The 21,949-nt window shown below is 58.8% G+C and overlaps 4 protein-coding genes across 7 annotated transcripts; 2 read left to right on the forward strand and 2 right to left on the reverse strand.

The window, feature by feature from the left end:
* Positions 1 to 1,957: 1,957 nt before the first annotated feature.
* Positions 1,958 to 14,705, forward strand: LRCH4 (leucine rich repeats and calponin homology domain containing 4). Of its 3 annotated transcripts, none has more exons than XM_004268873.4 (18): positions 1,960 to 2,241; positions 5,751 to 5,895; positions 6,044 to 6,170; positions 6,366 to 6,471; positions 10,130 to 10,266; positions 10,386 to 10,501; positions 10,642 to 10,741; positions 10,988 to 11,078; positions 11,175 to 11,251; positions 11,360 to 11,421; positions 11,532 to 11,648; positions 11,760 to 11,828; positions 11,922 to 12,025; positions 12,156 to 12,239; positions 12,462 to 12,547; positions 12,721 to 12,858; positions 12,951 to 13,028; positions 13,343 to 13,967. In XM_004268873.4, exons 1-18 carry the CDS (start codon positions 2,022 to 2,024, stop codon positions 13,538 to 13,540), a joined length of 2,055 nt encoding a protein of 684 aa, XP_004268921.2. In that variant the 5' UTR covers positions 1,960 to 2,021; the 3' UTR covers positions 13,541 to 13,967. The 3 variants fall into 3 exon arrangements, with proteins under 3 accessions (XP_033282344.2, XP_004268921.2, XP_012388205.2); XM_012532751.3 differs by lacking the exon at positions 13,343 to 13,967 and adding an exon at positions 14,333 to 14,705 and having other exon boundaries at positions 1,962 to 2,241; XM_033426453.2 differs by lacking the exon at positions 11,760 to 11,828 and having other exon boundaries at positions 1,958 to 2,241.
* Positions 8,688 to 9,539, reverse strand: LOC117200946 (dihydrofolate reductase-like). Its single transcript, XM_033426458.2, has one exon. It carries the CDS (start codon positions 9,537 to 9,539, stop codon positions 8,976 to 8,978), a length of 564 nt encoding a protein of 187 aa, XP_033282349.1. The 3' UTR covers positions 8,688 to 8,975.
* A 351-nt stretch (positions 14,706 to 15,056) lies between the features above and the next one.
* On the forward strand, positions 15,057 to 16,573 carry SAP25 (Sin3A associated protein 25). Its single transcript, XM_004269028.4, has 6 exons — positions 15,057 to 15,202; positions 15,413 to 15,513; positions 15,600 to 15,706; positions 15,802 to 15,949; positions 16,026 to 16,123; positions 16,206 to 16,573. The coding sequence occupies exons 1-6, from the start codon at positions 15,057 to 15,059 to the stop codon at positions 16,497 to 16,499; spliced, it is 894 nt and encodes a 297-aa protein (XP_004269076.2). The 3' UTR covers positions 16,500 to 16,573.
* Positions 16,574 to 16,725: 152 nt separating this feature from the next.
* Positions 16,726 to 19,742, reverse strand: LOC101279800 (insulin receptor substrate 1-like). Of its 2 annotated transcripts, XM_049698690.1 has the most exons (4): positions 19,635 to 19,742; positions 18,833 to 19,262; positions 17,496 to 18,628; positions 16,726 to 17,106 (listed from the first exon to the last, which is right to left on the reverse strand). In XM_049698690.1, exons 2-4 carry the CDS (start codon positions 19,224 to 19,226, stop codon positions 17,044 to 17,046), a joined length of 1,590 nt encoding a protein of 529 aa, XP_049554647.1. In that variant the 5' UTR covers positions 19,227 to 19,262; positions 19,635 to 19,742; the 3' UTR covers positions 16,726 to 17,043. The 2 variants fall into 2 exon arrangements, with proteins under 2 accessions (XP_049554647.1, XP_033282345.1); XM_033426454.2 differs by lacking the exon at positions 19,635 to 19,742 and having other exon boundaries at positions 18,833 to 19,317.
* Between the last annotated feature and the right edge of the window lie 2,207 nt (positions 19,743 to 21,949).

A 21,949-nucleotide genomic window follows, 5' to 3' on the forward strand; every position in this document is an offset into this window, starting at 1 on the left:
CTCCGCAGTCCAGAGCCTCCGGGGATTTGTAAGCTCAAGGATATAAACTAAAAAAAAAAAAAAAAAAAAAGGTATAAACTCAGTTTGACAGGTGAGGGGGCAAGGTGACCCTGCTAATTAGACCATCTATCTCATGAAAGCAGGCATCACATGAAAGTGGGCACAGCTGAGCACAGACTCAGGCAAAACACATCCAAAAGCAGACTGCTTTCCTGGGACAGTAACATGACTGCATGTATGAAGGGCAACCTCTTAAGGTGGAAGAAAGGGATGGATATACTCTGAAAGCTTAGGTTATCTCCCGAAGTCTAAGCTATTAACTTACTCTTATGGCGGGGGTGGGGTGGGGGGGTGGGGGGTGGGGAGAGGGATGACATGGATGAGAAACAGCAGGAGCTGGGGCTGTGTCTGTCCACATAGGGGCAGAGGATCTACACCAATCCATCCAAGGGGTAGCTGGCTCTCCCATGAACTGAGGAATCCAGGCCTGGACAACCAGCCCTCAGCTGCATAGTATTACAGACTCATTTGTTTTCCGTGTTAGCTAAAAGACGGTCAACCATCCAATCAAACTCCCTTATTCAGAGGGACTAGTAAACAGCTCGTTTGGGACACGTAGGATGGAATTTTCGTAATTCGATAAACGTTTCGGAATGTCAACGTGTGAGATGTGACTTATGGGAAAGAACCTTCAGCTATTTGTGGCTTGGCAACTATTAACCAATGAAGCGGATTATATTAGGTCCTATGCCACCTAACAGGATGCTAAGATCTCTCAGCAGACGGAGCGAGTATCTGCAGCTTCCTCTTGTAACTGGGTCCCGTTGATCCACTCCATTTCACCTCGGGAGGCAAAGAAGAGGGTACGAACAGAAAAAAGTCCACCGCAAAGGCTGATTCAGGGGGAAGCCTGGCTTCTAGTGTGAGCTGTCAGTAACCTGCTGTTTGCTCTGGACAGCTCATCGACTTCCCTCCGCCTCAGTTTCCTCATTTGTAAAACGGAGGACTTCTTCTAGGTGGGGTGGTCCCTTCTAGACTAACCCCCCAGGTCTGATCATCACAATTCCTGCCCAGCCGCGCTCCTTTGGGCAGGGGTGTAGGCCGGGCGGTATTTTCGAGGCTTTCCCGGTCTCCCTTAAGCTTCCCTCGAGGCGTTGAGCTGGGCCTTTCCAGCCCCTGGGAAGCCACAGGTCCGCCCGGACTCCGGAGATTGTCGCGGGGCCTCGGTCTCCGCAGCCAGGATGGCATCCAAGGTCCCTTCGGCTGCAACGACCCCCTGTACACTAGCCTCAGGCATCACCTTGCCTCCCGCTCCCCCCACCCTACGGTCACCCTGGCGCCCGCAAAGCTGGCTCGCTCCCTAACACGTCTAGCTCGCACACACTACTGCAATCCCTGCACTGCTTCCAGCCAGCCCAGCGTGCCGCACTCACATTCTTTACCTCTACCTCAAAGTTCTAGTTCACCCATCTCCTCCTGAGCGAAGGGACAGACTTCTCGCCCATGCTATTGGTAGGTAGAGCAGTCCCTCAGAGAAGAGGCCGGGCCAGGTTCCCTCTGGAGGGTCTAATTGGCCTTCTTTACAGTCACTCGGCTGTATCTAGCTTGCGATTGGTTTTCGTTGGAAGAGGACAAGGGTTTGCGTTTCTCTGCCTCTATCCCTTCTAGTGGAGGGCCGACGTCCCCGCCTCCTGATTGGACCTGATTGGCTCCATCTCCACTCCTAAGATTTGTGATTGGATGCGGCTGCGCGGGGCGGGCCGGCCTGGACAGTAGGCCGTTGGCGAGCACTCTATTCTAGTCCCCCTCCCTTCTCTCGCCTCTCTTCAGCGCCGGAGTCTCCACCCCGCCGGCGGGTTCTGATTAGCCACTTCCGACGCGTCTCGGGATCCCGATTGGTCCGTCGTGTCCCTGAGCCCGCTTCCTCCCCCTGGAAGCGACTACGGCGGCTCCGAGGAGGGGGAGGGGCAAGGAGGGACGGCCGGTCCCGTCAGTCAGGCAGCGGGAGCCGCCGGGAGCGGATGGCGGCGGCGGTAGCGGCCTCTCTTGCCGCCGGGGGTGAGGAGGCGGCGGCCACGACCTCCGTTCCAGGGTCTCCGGGTCTGCCCGGGAGCCGCAGTGCAGAGCGGGCTCTAGAGGAGGCCGTGGCCACCGGGACCCTGAACCTGTCTAACCGGCGTTTGAAGCACTTCCCCCGGGGCGCGGCCCGCAGCTACGACCTGTCAGACATCACCCAGGCTGGTGAGTGCACCCGGCTCCGAGCCCGGCCGGGACCCTCATTTGCATAGCCCCGCCCCTCGCTTGTTTCTTCCCGGGCCCGGGAGTCTGGCCCGCCCCATCACCTGGCCGTCGGAGTTCTAGATTCTGCTGATTTGCATAAGTCTGCCACCACCCCCTCCCCACCTTAAGAACTACTAGACAATGAGCGCTTTTCTGGTTTGCACGGAACGCTCAAGAATCTCTGGCCGAGCGTCGTGAGCGCCCCCCTACCCCGCCCCGCTTCTCTTTATTTGCATATCTGCGCACCTGTAGAATGGTCCTGCCCCTCACCTGCTTGGCTCATTTGCGTGATCTCTTCAACCTCAGTTCTGATCGTTCCATAAAGCAGCCCTCACGAGCCCCCCCCCATGACTCCTTTCTCTTTCTCCACTTAGTCTCCAACTCTTTCCCCTGTTCCACCAAAGATAAGAGCAGCCCCAGGCCCCCGCTTCCATGCGTTTGCCCCTGACAGCCCCAAGTTTCTGTTTCCTTTGCTTGTAGTCCCGCCCCCTAAGGCCGCTGACTCTCTCCATTCTTCCCCCAGCCAGCCTGTGGGAAAAAAGCAAATCTCCCACCTCCCCCAACTCTTTTCTCCGCGAGCTCTTCCTCCTATTATCCCTGACTCCTTTATCTGCGACTCCTCCTCCTTCTTGCGTGTGTGAGGTCACTGTGGAGCCTGTGATCTCACAGAGACCCTAGAATTCCCATTTCAGTTTCTGCTTTCCCCACGGGGGAGGGACTTGAGGCAGCTGCTGAAAGGAGGGAAATCTTATCTCCCAGCTAGGAGTGCTGGGAAGCTAGAGACGGCCCAACTGTCCTTCCTAGTCCCCCACCCATAGGATCCCTCCACCCTGGTGTCTGTTGATGGTAGGGTGCAGGGACTCCACTGTGACGAGTGAGTCAGGCTCAGCTGCTCAGGAGGCAAACTCTGACCTTGGGCTGGCAGCTGGGGGGTGGGGATTGGAAGAGGGGTGGAGGACTGCATTCCCAAAGCCCCACCCCAGCCGAGCCCAGGGTGGGACTTGGGGCTGGATGAGAGTGTCCCCCTGATGCCACTGCCCTGGGACTGCACTGCCCCCCTAGCAGGTGCCTGCTCGCCTGCAAACACCCTAGTGGGCGCCGACGCACACTCTTTCCTCGACTGTTCTGGAGAGAACCAGTTGAAACCACTCCCGTTGTCTTGGGTTGCTAGGTAAACTCACTCGCCCACTCTTCGGCGAGTGAGTTCAGGGCAGCCGAGAGCCACTGCTGTCCCTCTCAGTCTCCCCGAGCCGCCTAACCCCCCAGCTCCAGACTGACCTCAGCAGCTGTGTGACACTTGCCGTCTGTTCCCTTTCCCCTCCCCCTTGCTTGTTTTTTGACAGAGACCAAATGTTATTCTTTACTTCCTTAGGGCTCTGTCTGTGTGAGTGGACTCCTGGGGAAAACTCCCAAGACCTCCCGGGCCCCCTCCCAGCTCCCACCCCCTCTCCGCCTCCTCCCCCAGCATTCCGGCTCAGGGTGCAGCCCGTTCTCCAGGGCAAGCGGGACAATCCCAGCTTCCTGAGAACCTCTCTCTACCCTGCTCTCCACACAGGAATCCTCAGTCCTTTCAGGGCCCAGGTTCTAGGCCAGGTGGGTCTCTCGTCCAGAACTCTCTCCTCCGGCCCCTCTCCCCAAGCAGGGTGCCTGTAGCTTGGGGTGGAAAGAGGAAGTGACAGGAACCCAGTCTGTTGCCCATACCCTGCTCTCCACACTTCCTTGCCCTTCAACCCTGATGGACTAAAAACTTCAGCTCTGCTGACTGAATCTTGTGGAACCCCTCCTCCTGCTTCCGCAGCTCTTTCTGAACCAGCGTTTTCCTTGCACGTGTGCTGTGTGGAAGGTCCCTGCTGTCCCTTGGACTCGGTCCCCGGGCCCTGATAGTAGGATGAATCCTGAGGTGGGGGGAAGGGCTGCTCTCACAAAAGAGAAGTGCAGCTCATTCTCTCGCAGACCGCATCCTGTGCCTCCTGTGCACCGCTCCTCCAGCCCCGCTCCCTTCCGCTCACTCGCTCTGAGCTTTTGCCCCCACTCCCTGGCCCGCCCCATCACAGCTTGCCCTCCACCCCCCTCATCCACATGCGCGTGCAGCACACACATTTGTGGATGCAGAGGAAGCGGGCAGGTGGAGGGGGAGGGCGGGAGGACTGCATCGCATCCTCCCACCCTCTCTGGAACTGTCTTCTCCTGTGACAGGTCTTTTTTCTGTGCACACCAGGGCTGGGAGCAGAGAGGGTTCTTGGGGCGTCAGGCTGTCGTCCGCCCTGGTAAACACAGGGCCCAGAGACAGAACCTGACAGGTTATTTCTACTTCATTTCCTGTCACAAGACTCATTTCCTTGGGGGATATACCCCCACTTCCCCTCCCCTCGGCTTTTGCTTGCCCCTCCGTGGAGAGGGCCCTCTAAGAAGCTCACCCAAGCTCTGTTCCCTGGGACTTCCCCAGCAGGCCCTGGGCCCCTCCCAATACAGGCTGGGCAGAGGGAGCAGAGACCCGGGCTTGTAGCAGTCTAAGCAGTGAGAGCCTCCAGACTGGCAGGAACCCCGTACTGGACGCCTTGCACTGGTCTAGCAAGCCGCTGGTTGAGATAAAAGGATGCTAGTAGACTCTCCCGTCCTTTCCACCCTGTCCACTCCTCGCCCGTGCCCAAGACTTGAGGCAAAGGAGCTGGTCTGAAGTCCGGGTCAGCAAGAGAGGAAGTAGAAGCAGGCCGTTGAGACTGGAAGAGGGCAGGAAGGAGGCCAGCTCTAAGGAAGGTGTGCCTGGGACTCTACCTCCCACCTCCAGCTTGGTCCATTTGCCTTTCTCTCCAGGTCCTTGGGAATCTGTGACTTCATAGTCCCTTGGACCTGGCCTGCTGATCCCAGGGGCTGGTGAAAAACCGGTGGCCAGTGTCAGGTCTCCAGAGCCAGGCTATGATAACCCTTGGTGGCCAGTGTCAGGTCTCCAGAGCCAGGCTATAATAACCCTTGGTGGAAAATAGGTAGAGGTTGGGAGACAGGGCGCCTAGGAGGGGTGAGCTTTCTCGGTCGTGTCCCCCAGGGGTTGTTCATATTCTTACCTTGAACCTCCCAGCCCATCACCTTGCTAGTTCCTTTGGAGCACCAACCTTCTCCTGTGACCTTTGCCTTCCACCTCTCCAGGCATCACAGAACAACAGAAACCACAAGAGTTATAGAATCCAGCCACCCTTACAGGATAGCCCTGCATTTGTGCGTTTGAAGATGGTGTTCATGGCTTGCCCCCTTCCCCCAAGTCTAGGCTTCTCCAGCCCAGAGACCCCAAGGCCTTTGCCTTCCCTTTGCCGCTCTGGCTACGCTTGGAATGGGCTCCAGGTTACGGAAGGCTTTCTTCTTGCTCCAGAGGGTCCAGGTTTATAGGTCTGATTCCTTGGCTCTGGGGAAGTTCAAGGTCTTCCTGTCCAGGGCTGGGTCTTTGCAAGCTCTCCGCTGACACTTGCTTCCCCTAGACCTGTCCCGGAACCGGTTCCCCGAGGTGCCAGAGGCAGCGTGCCAGCTGGTGTCCCTGGAGGGTCTGAGCCTCTACCACAATTGTCTGAGATGCCTGAACCCAGCCTTGGGGAATCTCACAGCTCTCACCTACCTCAACCTCAGGTAGGGAGGCAGGGCCACTGCAGGGTAGGGGGTGGTCCTTCTCGGCCCCAAGTACCAGTGAACAGCACCCTGAGTGACCCTCCCGGTGACCCTGAAAGGACAGCGCCATGCCTGGAGGGTGAGCCCACTGCCCTCCTCCCTCCCACAGCCGAAACCAGCTGTCATCGCTGCCGCCCTACATCTGCCAGCTGCCCCTGCGAGTACTCATTGTCAGCAACAACAAACTGGGGGCCCTACCTCCCGACATCAGCGCCCTGGGAAGCCTGCGGCAGCTCGTGAGGATGGGGAGCAGGGTGACAAGAGGGACTGATGAGCCAGGCACTAGGGACCTCTGGGGGGCGGGGGAGGGCAGGAAAAGGAGGGATGCACCCTAGGGGAAAAGCCGAGACTAAAGCAGGTGGCCAGGTCCAGGAGGTGGTTTCTGATGCTCGGGGTCTGTGGCTCCTTCCCTACTTCTTTCCTCATCCTAGGATGTGAGCAGCAATGAGTTGCCATCTCTCCCAGCGGAGCTGTGTGGCCTCCCTTCCCTGCGGGATCTCAATGTTCGGAGGAACCAGCTCAGCGCCCTGCCTGATGGTGAGGAAAAGGAAGCACTGGAGGGGTGTGAGGATGTGTGTGTGTCTGTGTGTGTGTCTGTGTCTGTGTATCTACCTTGGAGGAGTCACAGACAAGGAATCTTCAAGGAAAAATAATGCCTTAGTTGCCTAGGGTTTTGCAATGCATGAGACATGCTGTAAATTATTTTCTTTGCTCTTGACCAGCAGCCCTCTGAGGCTGGCAAAGCATGGGTTATTAGCCGTGCTTGACAAATCTGGGGAAGGGTACAGGAAGGGGAGTGGTGAGTGCATTGGCACCCTGTAGAATTTCACAGTCAAGAGGAGCCCTCAAGGTCACCCAGTGTTACCATTTAGCGCCCACGAAGCTCTCAAAACCTGAGTCAGGTGAGGTCCTGTGCTGCCTCCCCAGAGATTCTGAACCAGTGAGCTGGAGCTCAGGCAACCCCATTTTAATGGGCTAATTGTGATGCACCCGACACTTGATAGCCTTTGCTCCAAAGCAGGCACACCTTCCTTTATTCAGCCAGCATTGTTGTGTGTGTGTGTTTCCTGTGTTTTAGGTGGGGAACAGGTAGATGTGAGTGATGTCACTCAGATCTGGGGCCAACTCGTAAGATTTAGTGGCTTAATGGGGAGAGACAAGCAGAGGGAAGCGCTAGAACAGGAAACTTAGCGCCGTAGGGGCTAGAGGGAGCCGTATGGCTCTGCTCAGGGACCCGGGGAAGGCCTCAGTCAGCCCAGAGGTGCAGCAGGAGCTGACCTTTGAAGGAGAGTTCTCCATCCTTCTGCAACCCAGGCAGAAGCAACCCTGTATGTAAAGCACGGAGGTCCAGCACAGACGTGGTTAGAAAGGCAAGCCAGGGCTAGGTGGGAAGGCTGGGGCCATGCTACCCATGGTTTTGAAGAACAAGAGAGGGGAGTCAGGTGGCCATCCATTTTCTCTAGGCTCCCCCCCACTCCTTCTTTCCTTCTAAGACAGTAGGGGTACAAATAAGCATTTGATCAGGGCTCTCTCTGGGCCATAAAAGAGACCCCAGCAAAATGCCCTGGGGGCCCAGAGGAAGGAGCAATAAATTCCAACCTAGTGTTTAGAAAGATTTCATAGAAGAAATGACCCTTAAGCTGAACCTTGAAAGATGCATGGACAGAAAAATGGGGTTCTCCTACCTGAGCAGACAGCATGTGGAGAGGCCCAGAACAAAGGGGGTGGAGGGTTGTCTGATGTGGTGTGAGGGTGGGCAGCGAGGTGCGAGACATGGGCGGAGCCAGATCATGAACTCCTTAACCAGGGAGGGGTGCTTGACCAGAGAGCAGTGATTTTTTCTTTTCTTTTCTTTTCTTTTTTGCTTTTTCCCCACACATGAACATTTATTAAACATTTTGAGTATTATACACAGTTTCCTTACTTAGCAATTTTTGGCATTTTCCTGTCAGTACTTCATTGTTTTTAACTGCTGTAGATGTTACATTTTATAGACATATTGGTTAGTTATTTCTTATTAATCAACATTTGGGCTGTTTCCAAGTTTGAAAAAAAAAAGTTGCAACAAATACTCTTGGGTCCATTTCTTTGTTCAGGATTAATTTCTAGAAGTGGAAGTTCTGGGTCCAAACCCAGAATATTTTGAATTTTAATTGATGTTGCTAACTTACACTCTAAAAAGGTTGTACCAATTTATAAGGCAGAAAATGCTTTTTTTTTTTGGATACATAATCTGAATCTTTGCTAACGTGTTGGGTAAAACATGTTTTAATTTTCATTTTTTAATTCTGTGAAGTTTAGTTTCTAACTTGCTAATTTTGGTTTCTAGCAATATTCATTCTCAATTTATTACCTCTTTGAATTTTTAATTTTAGCCATTATGCTTGATATTAGATTATTCTTTTTTGTAAAGAGCAGCCAATTCTTGTTCTGTCATTGTAACATCCCATGCAATGTTACTGAAGATCAGAAACAAAGTTTTTTAAGGTCTCAGACCTTCTCCTTTAACCACCGAAAAGGTAGTCTTGTACCTGCCTCTTTACTATCCCTGTGGAATATCCTGGATTTTTCAACTTATTGATTCCTGGTCTGAGTGAAGAGAATTTTTTTCAGAAGTGTGATATAAAGTAATTCACAGTCCCTCTTTTGATCTGATTCTAATAACTGAATGCTAGCTCTTCTGTTTATAATCCATTTCTGACCTTGCACCCATCTGCCTAGCTCCTAGCTCTATGGGCTCTGGTTTCAGCTCATGCTGCCAGGGCGCTCTCCCACTTCGGGCTGTCTTGGTAGACGTTCTGCCCTAGGCAGGTGCTGCTCACCTATTCTTGACTCTTGGTGGACATTCAGGAAGCTACAGCAAGAAATGTTTCACAGATGGTATCTGATACAGTCTAGTTAAGATTAATGGGGAATAAAAGTACTTTGCTTAGAAATAATTATCCACAGATCTAAAGTCAACAAAAGTCTCTACAACAAAAAATACATAATTTTTTCGGGGGAAGGAGGAGGCTTGAAATAGATCAGAAAACACTTTCACGTTAATTGTTCTTTTCATATACTTCAAATTTGTACTTAATGCCTTTCTCCTCCTGGACATCAGAAGGAACACCTGGATATTCTGAGATAAGTTTATATTTTTCCAAATCAATTTCTGGAAAAAATGTGTCACTTTCAAGTTCCTGCATGGTCCTTGTCACAAATACTCTAAGATGGCCTGGCTTGTTCATGGCTTCCTTATAAGCAGAACTGCCTCCCACTATCCGGACCATGTCCACTTTATTTGTTAATTCTGGTCGCTCAGTAAGTTTTAAGGCATCATCCAGACTTCTGGCAAGAAAATGAGCTCCCTGTGGAGGTTCCGTGAGTTCTCTACTGAGAACTATATTAATTCTGTCCTTTAAAGGTCGATTCTTCTCTGGAATGGAGAACCAGGTTTTCCTACCCATAATCACCGAATTCTGTTTCCCTTCTACTGAAGAGGTTGTGGTCATTCTTTGGAAATACTTGTATTCGTTCCTGAGCGAGGGCCAGGGCAGGTCCCCGTTCTTGCTGATGCCCATGTTCTGGGGCACAGTGATGATGCAGTTTAGCGGACGAACCATGATAGCGGCAGAAAACACTTCCGAGCTAGCATGTCACACTGACACGGGGATTACCTGCCAGCTTGGCGCGAAATTTTTCAGAGCAGTGATTTTTATTCTTATTCTGTGTCTCAGGGCACCACTAATCCAGCTGTGCCTTTCTGAGAAGTGGAGAAGGGTACCCTCTCCTGCGGGTGGGCCAGGGCTTGGCTAGTGGAGCGCTGTACGGTCGCAGCAGCCCCCTCTCCCCGTGCCTTTGTGCACGGTGCAGCCCGCTAACCCGCAGCAGCCCCGCCTGCAGATCCTGGAAGGCTTTTGAGCAACGTGGTGGCACAGCTTGGTTTGGGCCCTGTGACGGACACTTGAGAAGGAGGAAGTGGTGGTGGGGTGGGAGGACAAGGCGAGGGAAGCACGTGGGGTGGGCAGCAGCTGAAGTTGGTCTGAGCGGGAAGAGGAGCAGGGAGGTGGGTCCTGGGGAGTGCCCTCAGCCAACCAGGGCGGAGGCGCGGCGGCCCCAGGGGTGACCCACTAGCCAGAGCAGGGGGCAGAGGAAGTGAGCACAAGGCCCCGCGCCGGGGCATGCTTCTAACTCTTCCCTCACCCACCGCCAGAGCTGGGAGACCTTCCTCTTGTCCGCCTGGATTTCTCCTGTAACCGTGTCTCCCGCATCCCGGTCTCCTTCTGCCGCCTTAGGCACCTGCAGGTCATTTTGCTGGACAGCAACCCCCTGCAAAGCCCGCCTGCACAGGTGAGGACGGGCCCGAGAATGGGCAGGAGTTGGGGGCATAGGTCCCTTTGGTAGCCAAGCAGGATCTGGGAGGCCCCCCTCTCTTCCCCTAACTACCCCCCATGCGCCTCCACATCTAGATCTGCCTGAAGGGGAAACTTCACATCTTCAAGTATTTGTCAACAGAGGCTGGGCGGCGCGGGGGGTCTGCACTGGGGGACCTGGCCCCTTCCCGCCCCCCGAGTTTCAGCCCCTGGTAAGTTTCAAGTGGGAAGGAAGGAAGCCCCTGGATACTTAAACCCCTTCCTAGCACCAGGGACCCCATGGTTTCTGGAGGGCGGATGACGGGGTTGCTGCCCAGAATGGAGCTGACCAGCTCTCCCTGGCTGGCCCCAGCCCCGCTGAGGACTTGTTTCCGGGACGTCAGTATGACGGAGGGCTGGACTCAGGCTTCCACAGCGTTGACAGTGGCAGCAAGAGGTGGTCTGGAAATGAGGTAAGGGCCTCCTTTCCAAGGATCATGGGGGATCTCAGCCCCAGGGGAGAACCTCTGAGCCGGGACCCTTCGCCTACTACCTCTGAAGCTCAGAGTGACTGGTGATGGCTGGAGTCCTCTTCCTTCGCTTGCCCAAGTGTCTCGCGGGGAAGGGCTGGCTCAGCAGCAGAGCCTGGGGCCCTGAACCCCATGGGCCCCGGGACTCCAGAGAGGCTGTCTCCTATCTCTGCATTTCTGCATTTACAGTCAACTGATGAATTTTCCGAGTTGTCGTTCCGGATCTCAGAGCTGGCCCGGGAGCCTCGGGGACCCAGGGAGCGGCGGGAGGATGGCTCTGGTGTGTAGTGGGGTCACGGGCTAGGGGCCGGGGGGCGGGGCATGGACGAGGGCCTAACGCCCGCATTGGCTCGCTGATGCGCACTGCTCTCTCCAGCTGACGGAGACCCTGAGCAGGTTGACTTCATCGACAGCCACGTCCCTGGGGAGGACGAAGAGCGAGGTGCTGGCGAGGTGAGGGGAGCCCGCGTCCGCCTGTCCATCCACCATGAGAGAGCTGGAGGAGGGGAGCCAGTGCAGGCTCGGGCAACCCCCTCAGCCCCTCTGCTGTTCTTTCTTCAGGAGCAGCGGCCACCAGAATCGAGCCCTGTGGCAGGGGATGGGGAGAGGGCACCAAGCAGCAGGTACCCGGAGCCACCTGAGGCGGCGCCTCCTCCCTTTACTTACTTCATCGCCCGCCCCCCTGTCCTCTCCCCCTGCCCGCTCCACCTCTCATCCTGCCTCTGCCCCGCAGGCGGGAGGAGCCGGCAGGGGAGGAGAGGCGGCGCCCAGACACCTTGCAGCTGTGGCAGGAGCGCGAGCGGCGGCAGCAGCAGCAGAGTGGAGTGTGGGGTTCCCCAAGGAAGGACAGGTGTGGGCGTGGGAGCAGCTGCCCTGGCGGTGAGGCCTCCTGAGCTTCCCTGCCTCTCGGGGTTGGCGGAGCCCCGCCTGGCACTGCTGACCCCACACCTTCATTTTCTAGTTTTCCGAAGCTGGGGGTCAGGGCTTCTGGCGGGGGTGCTGCCGCCTCGTCCGCTCAGGCCACCTACAAGTATGTGTCCTCCTGGACCCCGCCTCTCTCGGTCCTCGCCTTACACGCCCTTCCCCTGAGCATCCCCTCGATTCCCCTTCTGTCTCTCCTCAGCGGCACGCCCAAGTCCAATGCCACCCAGCTGGGAGCTTCGGGGGGGCAGGGTGATCCCACCCCCGCCTCCACCTCCCAGGAGCCCCTTCCTACAGCGGGACCAGGTGGGACGGCGGCGCTGGGAGGAGGGTGCGGGCCTGTGTAGGTGGGGGGGGGGGGTTGAGACCTGGTGGCCTGAGGGAGGAGTAGGACACTGAGGGGATGCTTCTCCTGCCCCCTGGCTCCGGCCTCCAGCAACCGCACCTGCTCCCCGGCCACTCAGCTCCATTCAGAGACCAAACAGCTTCCTCTTCCGTTCTTCCTCTCAGAGCAGCTCAGGTGGGTCTTCCCTCCTCCCCAGTACTAACCCGGTGCTAATCCAGCACTAACCCCGGTGCAGGGGCCGTCCCTTCTGGCCTGGGAGTTCTCTGGTCAGTTGTCCCATTGTGTTGAAAATCCCACAAGCGCAGAGGCAGGTGATGTGGGTGCCAGACCTTGCGACCGGGCTGCAAAGTCGATGGTGCGTAGTGGAGGCGGCCCCACACCCTCCTCTCTCTCCAGGCCCTTCCTCACCGGACTCTGTCTTGAGACCTCGGCGATCCCCCCAGCTTTTGGACGAAAAGGAGGTGATGGCTCAGCTGCGCCAGGTATGAGAGGTGGGGTCTGCGTGGGTGGAGCCTGGGCTCCGCGTGGTGCCTGGAGGTTCCCGGCTTCCCTCAACAGCCTTTTTGCCTACCCTGGTACCTCCCCTGAGACGGAAGGGGCAGGAGGGCGTTCCCTGCTGACCCTGACCTCTCCCCCTCCTTCCCCTGCCTCCCAGGTGCTTGAGTCCCAGCTGCAGCGGCCCCTACCCGAGGACCTGGCAGAGGCTCTAGCCAATGGGGTCATCCTCTGTCAGCTGGCCAACCAGCTGCGGCCCCGCTCCGTGCCCTTCATTCACGTGCCCTCACCTGCTGTGGTCAGTTGGGGCCCAGGCAGGAAGTAGGGGTTGGGACGGGGCCTCCTGGGGCCTCCCCCTTACTCTCTTTTTCCTTTCTTACCCACCCCCAGCCAAAACTCAGTGCCCTCAAGTCTCGGAAGAATGTGGAGAGTTTCTTAGAAGCTTGTCGAAAAATGGGGGTGCCTGAGGTATGGGGGTGTGTTCTCAGGGGCCCAGGGCTGGTCTCTCCTATAAAGGGTGCAGTGTCCTGGGCTCAGCGGGGCACCCTGCATGGATGGCAGGGTTCCATTCACGGGGGTGTCTGCTTCTCAACAGGAAGCACATCCGCCAGCCCCTGTCCCGCATGTCTCCCCTGCATGCCTCCCTTCCTTGCACTCTGCATGTCGGCGTGGCTCTGGCCCTGGCACGTGAGGGCAGGGGGTGGGAAGGATTGTCCTGCTGCTGCTGCTGCTGCTGCTGACGTCCTTTGTCCTTGTCCATCTGTCCTACTCTCCCTTCCCAGGCTGACCTGTGCTCGCCCTCGGATCTCCTCCAGGGCACTGCCCAGGGGCTGTGGACCACCCTGGAGGCTGTGAAGCGGGCGGGGGGCAGGTCCCCCCCGCCCCTCTGGCCCCCCTCTGGTCTGGGAGGCTTCGTCCTCTTCTACGTGGTCCTCATGCTGCTGCTCTGTGTCGTCTACACTCGGCTCCTGGGTTCCTAGGACCTGACATCACCCCTCCCCCTACCCCCTTGCCCTACTTCTATTTATAAGACTCCTGTGCAAACCCCCTTCCCCGCCGGTGGTGCCTTCAGCCCCTACCAAAGACACTAGTGAACCCCCCTCCCCTCATAAACACTGACCTCAGAGGTCCCACTCTGGTGCCCCCAGACCCTGGGTCCCCAGCCTCTGGCCACCCTCCTGTAGCCCCTCCCTTCTCAGTGCTGATGGTGCCTTTTAAGTCCTCTCCCTGCCCTGCCCTCTGCTTCCCTAGAGGGTGGGTCTTAACCTTCCTTCTTGCACCATCCCCCCCCCCCAGCTGCTATAGGGGGCTAAATTATCTATATTTTGTAGAGAGAACTCTATATTTGTAGGGGATGCAGGGGCCCAGGCTGGGTCTCTGTCTCTTGTATAAATTGTACAGACCGTGGCTGCCTGTGTGTGTGTGTGTGTGTGTGTGTGTGTGTTTGCGTCTGCTCCTGCTGTGCCGGGGGCCCATCCCTGGCCGTGTCTCCTGGGCTTTATGTGCCAGCTTGCCTACTCCAGCATTTCCCTCTGGAAATGGCAGGTCTGTCCTTCCCTCTGAGCCTTGGCCCCCTGTGTCATCTCCCTTCTGTTATCCTCTGGCAGCTTCCTTGCATCTCATTTGTCCCCAAGCCATGTCCAGGGTGCCCTTGACCCTTGCCTGCTACATTCTGTCAGCTTCCTTTGCCCAGGCTCCTTTAGGGTGTCTCCCACCCTACAGCTGAGAGGAGGAGGTGACAAGGGGAACTTAACCTGGGCCCCTCCCTGTAGGAGTCCCTGTGCCAGCCCCACCACATCCTGGAAGAGGAGGGGGCCCCGGGAAGGGGCCTCCCCTACATCGCTGCTGTCATCCATGCACTGCTGGAACGGCCTTAGGGGTTGAGGTCGGGGTGCAGGGGCCCGACCCGGCGGGAACCCCAGCAACAGAGAAGACAGCCACACCTGGGCTCTGCTCTCTAGCGAGGACTGGTGAGGGCGGCCTCGGGCCTGGCCCTGTGCCTCGGGCACCTGTCTGCCCGGGAGCTTGGAAGCAGGCTGGCCCAGCAAGGCGCGAGGCCGCCTCTGGGCGTGGTCGAGGGTATGGGATGGAAGACTGGGGGCTGGGTGTCGTGTCACGTGCAATAAACGGAAGCCGGAAGCCCTCTAGGTTGCCCCTTAGCTGTGTGTGTGTGTGTGTGTCTGCGAACGAGCGGTGTGTGCTGGGGACGGTGTAGCTTCCACGTGCGGGCGCCGCAGTTCCCTCTGGCCGTTTTCACCCTTCCGTGCGGCCCCGCTGTCCGCGCCGCCAGGAGGCGCTCGCGGGCTCCCGGCGGGACCGTGCGCCACGTGGCCCGGAAACGCGCTGGACGCCTGCGCCGCGAAGTCTTGAGAGGTGGGCCGCAAGCTGGGCGCGCAGGGCAGCGCGGGCCGCTGAGGGAGGCTGCGCCCGAGTGGGAGCCGGGAGGTGCCAGGCGGGCGGCGCGGGGCCCTGACCTGCCCTCCCCGTGGACGCGGCATGTTGCCCTGGACCCCCCGGCGGTGGGGCGCGGGTGAGGAGCAGGCGCCCGAGGAACAAGGCCCCTCGGCGGGCAGCGACCCCGGCCAGGCCTGGGACTCTGGAGAGGAAGCCCCGCGGGAGCCAAGAACAACCCCACAGGACAGGTGAGGGGCTCTGCCAGCGGCACTTGGGCGAAACCCGACGGGGGCCCACAGTGTGAGAATACCTCAGTTGTCCCTAGTAGCGAAGAAAGGGTATGATCAGCTTCCCCGCACCGGGCACCCTTGGCCCGGCCTTGGAAGTATTCAGACTTGGAGCAGGGAGGTGATTGCGGGAGGCTGTGACCGAAGCATCTCAGTACCGCCCCTTCCCAGTCCTCAGCCCTGGTCCCGAAGGCCTTCCTGGACCCAGAAAGAGCAGCAGCTGCCTCGGCCGCCCCCAGGCCTGGCTGCCGAGCGGTCACCGGGAACCCCAGGTAGGTACAGGGTCCTGCCATCTTTACCCCCAAGACCCTTTTACCGACTCCTGAGCCGATTTTAATCTCTTCAAGTCCCCCCCCAGTTCCCCTCCCCCCCCAGATGACCTGGGAGGTGGCCCCGTCAAGGATGACCCTGCTGGCGCCACAGGACCCCAACTGTGAAGCTAAACCGGGACCTCAGCTGGTGTGGGTGAGTTGGGGGTACCTGTGGCACCAGCCTCGGGTGGGGCAGGGATGACTTGGGAGGGGGCTGAAGCGCCAGGAATCTTTCCCATCCCTCCACAGGGGCTCAGCTGTGAGTCAGGCACCTCCTTCTCAGGCCGGACCTTGCGCCATCCCTCATTCTGCCCTCTGTACGAGGCAGCCTCAGGCAGAGGCCTCAGGCCCAGTCTAGCAGGACGTCAGAGTGGAGAGCAGGTGCCCAGGGATGCAGGTATGGCCCTTGGTCCCCTCAGGCTCCGCGGAGAACCAGTGCAGCGCTTGCCACCCTAGCAGCTTCTCCTCCCCAGGGTTCCCGGTGATGTGCCGTGAAGATGTCTTTCTTTCTGACCATGTGCTGCCCTGTGGGCAGCGTGTTCCCCTGTACCGGTCTCAGGCCCGTCAGCAGGTGAGCGCTCTTCCTGCCCTGGCCTCACCCCAGCCTTCACGCGGGGCTCGGGGGGAGACACTTGCCTCTCCTTTCTCCTCAGGTGATGGGCTCTCTGAAGCTGCTGCTCCCACCCCCAGTCATGTCCCCCAGGGTCCTCCCCGCTCCATCCTCTGGCTGCTCCACCGCCTGGCTCAGTGGGCCTGAGCTGATCGCCCTCACTGGCCTCCTGCAGATGAGCCAGGGGGAGCCAAGACCCAGCTCCCCGGGGGCTCCCATGCCCCCTGCTGGCCCCCCAGACCCTGCCTCTGACCACCCAGGTGCCAGTGGTGGCCAGAGCTGTTCTCACTGCATGGACCCATCTCTCCCACGGGCCCCAGACAGCCAAGGTCCATAGCCCCTCTGGGGGAGAGTGGGCCCCTTACTTCCCCAGGCAGGTTCTGTTGACAATAAACAGTGTTGGTTTGCAAACAGGCTCCTTGTGGCAGATAGCAGAGTGGGGCGAGGAGGCAGGGATGGGGTCTCTTCTTCCACCACGGCTTTGGTTGCTCTCCCCTCAGATTCTTGTTACTCATTCCCCCTACAGTCGGGCAGGGGAATCCATGGACCTAAGACTTTTCCAGGCTCACCCAGCAGGGAAACTTTAATGGGGGTGGGGTGCACAGTATAGACCCCTAGACTAGATTAAGTATATTAGAAGCAAGGACTCCATCAGTTCTGCCAGGCCCGGGAGAAGGAGAATTGTGTGAGCACGTAGCTGGCGTTGGGAGAGGCAAAGTAGGGGGTAGGGGGTGTCATCACTTCGGGAGGGCACTAGTGTAAGATACCTGTTGCTTTCATCCTTCTTGCTCTGGGGTCCCAGGAGTTCAGCCGACACCAGGCAAGCACAGCAGGTGTGTGTGTGGGGGGGGAGGGGTAGATCTCTGTCTTCGTGGTCGTCATCATTGGAGGCAGGGTGTGGGGCCAAGGCTGACCTGAGACTCTGGAGCGATGCTGCAGGAACTCTGTGGGGAAACAGAGGGTCAGGGCTTTGGCGGAGAAGGTCCAGAAATTTGTAGGGGTTTTGTTTTAAGGGGGGAAGAGTTCTAGAATTTTCTCCCTTAAAAGAATCCAACTTCTTGGGGAACCTCCTCCCGAAGACTTCACAGGTGCCACAGTTGGAAGGGGCAGAGCCCTTAGGCAGCCCGTCCTAAGGGGCAGCTCAGCGCTTCTGCTGGTCACACGTCCTAGGGGACATCTGGGCTGTAGAGCCTCTCCATCGGGCAGAAGGGGATTATGGGGTTCAGCGGGGTGGGCAGGAAGGCATTCTTAACTTTGCCCTTTTTTTCTTCCTCCACTCCCGTCTGTCTCTCCATCCATCAGCTATACCCAGGGGCCACGGGGGTCTCCTCACCGGGGCCTCCCCGAGGTTCTGGAACTCGATGTGTGCGTAGCTGCGTGGGCGGTTCCTGGCCCCGGGGGCGTCGCCTTGCACCTCCAGGGGAGGGACCAGGTCCAGGTCTACATAGTTGAGGCCGCCGTCAGGGGGCTCGGGGATGTCAGTGCCCATTCCTATGTAGTCGGCGGCCGCGTACTCAATGCACACGTACTCCCCGGCTAACTCTGACGGCGGCTGCAAGCAGCGCTGAGCCCCTGCGGATCCCCAGTCGTCTCCCACGCCTAGATGAGGGCCTTGGAGCCCGGGTCCAGGCTCCCCGGCCCCAGGCCTGTAGGAAAGAGGCAAGAAGCTCGAGGAAAAGGACCGTGGTGCACAGAGGCTCATGGACACATATTCAGTGACCCCTCCATCCTGGAGCAGCTGGTGGGAAGCGGCTTTGGCTGAGGCAGGAAGGCCCGGGGTTGCCATCACCACGTAGCCACTGGCTTGGCCGCCCCCCATGGGTTCGTAGTCACTCCTGGCTCCCTTGGTTATGTAGACCCCGCCCAGCTCCAACCCCTCGGGGTGTGAGGCTGCTGCCCCCGGCCTGGCCAGGGTCTTGAGGGTTGCTTGCTCGCTTCTCTCACTCAGGCGCCCCGGACGGTACAGGCTGCTTGATTGGGCCGCAGAGGCTGGGGTCTCATAAGATTGAGGGACAGAGGGTGTGGAGGCGCTCGTCGGGGGCTTTCTTGGCAGTGGCTCAGCCCTGCCGCCGGCACCACTGTCCCCGATTCGTTTCATGGCGGCCAGGACAGTCTCGTGAATGCTTTGGGCCACGACGGCGTCGGGCGCCTGTAGCCACAGCTCCCCGGGACCCGTGGGTGCCGAGCGGCCAAGCTCCAGGAAGAAAAAAGCGTCGGCATGGCCACAGCGGCGCACGCTGAGCAGGGACAAGCGCAGGGCCGGCGGCGGAGATGGCCGGGAGGCCCTGGAGCTTCTGCCCCCGGGCTTCCGCAGCAGGCTCAGTACCCCAGAACCCAGGCACAGGCAGTAGTCGCCGCTGCCCAGGCCTCGTGCCCGCCCCAGCCCCTTGGGCCGCAGCGTCACGGGCCAGACGTCCTGAAACGGAGCGAGGATCCAGGCCCCGGGGTCCTCGTGGGAGTCGGGACCTGGAGAGACAATGGTCTGGTGACAGGGGCTCCCGGGCCGGCAGGCTGGATTCACTGTGGCCCGGGAACTGAAAACGTGTAAACCCTTCACGTTTGGTCTTGATTTCGGAGAGCGGGGGAAGGGACAGACTACGGATAAACCAAATCCACGATCATCCACCTCCCCCGCACCCCCCCCCCCCCCCGCCGGGGCTCGGGCCTCACCGGCGGCGGCGGCGCGCGCCTGGAGCAGGGCGCTGTACCACGCCTGCTGCTCCGCCTCGCTGGCCGCCGCCACGCCCAGGCTGCGGTCGCGCGTGTACAGGACGATCAGGTGTCGCTGACGCGCGTCCACGCGCTTACTGATGGTGCACGCGCCCTCCAGGCTCACGCTGAACTTAGGCGGCGCTCGGCCGGCGCGGAACTTCTTCTCGCTCTCGTAACACTCGAGGCGCTGCGGGTAGGCGCGGAGCACAAAGAAGCGGCGGCGCTGGGACTTCTGCTTCCGCAGGTGGCCGCAGAGCCGCACGTCAGCCGGGCAGGCCCAGGGCCGCGGCGGACCCAGGGCCACGTCGGCCGACTCGAACTCCGGGGTCGTCGTGGGGCCTCCGGGCTTCATCCCGGACCCAAAGCAGTAAAGTGTCCGGAGCAGGGGCTGGAACGGCAGAGGTGGGGTAGACGTAGCGGCCCCTGGAGAGGGGGGCGGCATCCTGACAGGCGACCACCCGTCTTGATGCCCAGCGTCTTTCCCCCCACTCCCGACTTGAAGTTTGGGGCAGGGGGTCCGCACCGTGTGCCCCAGTGGCTGCCCGGTGGCCTGAGACACCCGAGGCTCCGACAGACTCTGAGGCTTGACCCCTGCGCCTCTCGTCGCCTCCTCTCCTGTCCTCTCCCCTCCCTCCCAGCGCGGATCGCGCCGAAGTCCCCACCCCTGCGAGGTTAACCCTTGCGCGCCCCGGAGCTGGACGCCGGGCGGTGGGAGTGGAGTGTGAGTGGGGAAATCCAGGAGAGGCGGCCTCCGCCTCACCCCACCCCGTGTCCTGGGACTGGGCTTTTGCAGGGGCGGGGGTGGGGTGGCGTCTCTACTGGTCTGAGCTGCCGGCCGGCCGAGAAAGCGGTGAGGTGAGGTGAGTATGCGTGGAGCCACGTCTGTGGTGACCGCGCTGGTGGCGTCTGCAGTCCTGGAGGTGAGCGGGTCACTGAGCCGGGCCACCCTTACAGTGGCACCCCCTTCCGGCCTCTGCCACTCCCCACTCAGAATGGTGTCTCCTCTTCCCACCCAGGAGTGGCTCTGTTCTCTGCCTTCCCAAGTAATCCCAGGAGCCAGGGCTACGGAGCACTGGCCTATGCTGATCTTGGAGGAGCTGGAGGTTCAGTTTCTCTGCGGGGTTGGGGCCATAGGAGGTGTCTTGGGGTAAGTTAACTTCTGGATCGGTCCCTGTGCACAGACCATACCCACCAGGGTTCCAGTCAAGTGGCACTGAAGGAGAGCCAGTAGAGGAAGAGACCATCTCTCAGGGGCACTGCCCTCTTGCTGCACCATTGCCCTCAGCCCCTTCTCACCACCTCTGTTCAAAAATAACGCTGCCCAGGCCAGCTGAAGGCTCTGATCACATAAGTGCAGACTCTCTGCACTGGCGGAGGTACCCTTTGCCCCTTGCATCCCGGGAGGCTTGAAATGGGGTTGGGATTCAGACATTTTTACACCCCACTTCTGATCCTTCCAAGGACCACTGACTCACGTTGGGGGCGATGGTGCCGGTCAGTGCACACTCTGTGAGACAAACCGGTAGTTGACACATGGCTGGGGGCCTTAGAGGACCTTATGATTTCACTGTCATGGCAAGTAGGACACCTACAGTGGGGGAGCTGAGGGTTTGGGAGAGGGCAGCTGTGGCCCCTATTAAAGATGGTATTTGGGGAGGAGTGCCTTCAGGTGAGTTAGGAGCTGTACCAGGAGTACTGAAGCAAGGACACCTGGTTCTTTTTCTCCAGCTAGTCCAAGGGCCAGGAAAGCCTGAGTAGGAAGGGCTGGGCTTCCCACCCCGGCTCCTCCACTTCCCAGGCGTGGGAGGAAGGGGTTGGTCTATGAGCTGGAATACTGGAGAAGCCAACAGTGCGTGCGGTGTGCAGGAAGGCTCAGATTCTTGAACGCCCTTTAAGGGTCATGCTGAAAGTGTGATGCAGGGCACCACCTGGCATCATGAGGATGGGCATCTGGCCAGCAGGCAGCAGCGCCCAGGTTCTGCTCCAGGTGCCCCCCCACCCCACCCAGGTCAGCCAAAGCCTCTCCAAGGTGCCAGAGAGGTGGCGGCAGCTCAGGTGGTGCACGTGGGCCAGCGGCAGCCTCCACCGTTGATGGGTGTTGGCCAGGGAGAGGCAGGTATGTGAGAGATCCTGAAGTGGACACCAGAAGTATATTCAAGGTCATAGCCTCCAGTGTGGCCTCAACATATGCGCCATGGAGAAGTGGCAGGGACACAAAAGACATCTGCAGGCCTTTCCCCTTCCTAGTTTTGGTGCTGCCTTGAGGAGCAGGGCACCCATGGGGGCCACGTACCTGCTGCGCTCCTGCCTGGAGCCTTACTCCCCAGGTTTGATTTGAAGCTACGCACAGGAGGGTCTCTTCACATCTGCTCCTTCCCGCTTCCCACCAACCAGTCCACCTTGGAGCACCCCAGTCCTTGTGAAATCACAGCCGCTGTCACAGAGGCCAGCTCCAGACAGCCTTGTGTCATTGAACCCCTAAGTGCTGGGTAAAGATAAAGCAGGAAGCAGCAGGGATTGGACAAGCAAACGTGGTCGGGTGGGTTGGTAATCAATGCCAGGTGATTTAGCCTGCTGGGTACCAGGAAAAGCCTGGAGCCAAACGACTGACTTAATCAGTTGCCCTGGCAACAACATTGCCCTTGGCTCTACCCAGACAAGATTGATTTGAGCCTGTTGCCCTGGTAACTCGTGTTGCTCCCCCGGGACAGGAAGTAACAGAACTTCAGCTCCATTGGGTGAGAACACCTCCCCCAACCTGAGGAGGTCCACCTGTGCATCCCGCTGCCAGGTGCAGGGCAGCAGTGGGATGGGCTCTCCACATTCTAAGTGCCTATGGAAGACTCTTGTTACCAAAGGGGAGCCCCCAGGAAGGAAGCTGGGGCACTAGGGCCAGGCTCTTCCCGTGTGCCCCTCTCTCCTCCCTCCAGGTTCTCACTCCTCTGGAGGGGTCTGCAGGGACAGCGCCAGCCCCTTCCTCCATCGGAGAGCTTGATAGAGGTCCTGGGCACTGGCTCCTGCTTCCTCACCCGCAGAGGCAGCCATGAGTGACCTACTGAAGGCTGGGGTCAAGCC

The sequence above is a fragment of the Orcinus orca genome, chromosome 16, assembly GCF_937001465.1.
Source record: "Orcinus orca chromosome 16, mOrcOrc1.1, whole genome shotgun sequence".
NCBI classification, from domain to species: Eukaryota; Metazoa; Chordata; class Mammalia; order Artiodactyla; family Delphinidae; genus Orcinus; species Orcinus orca.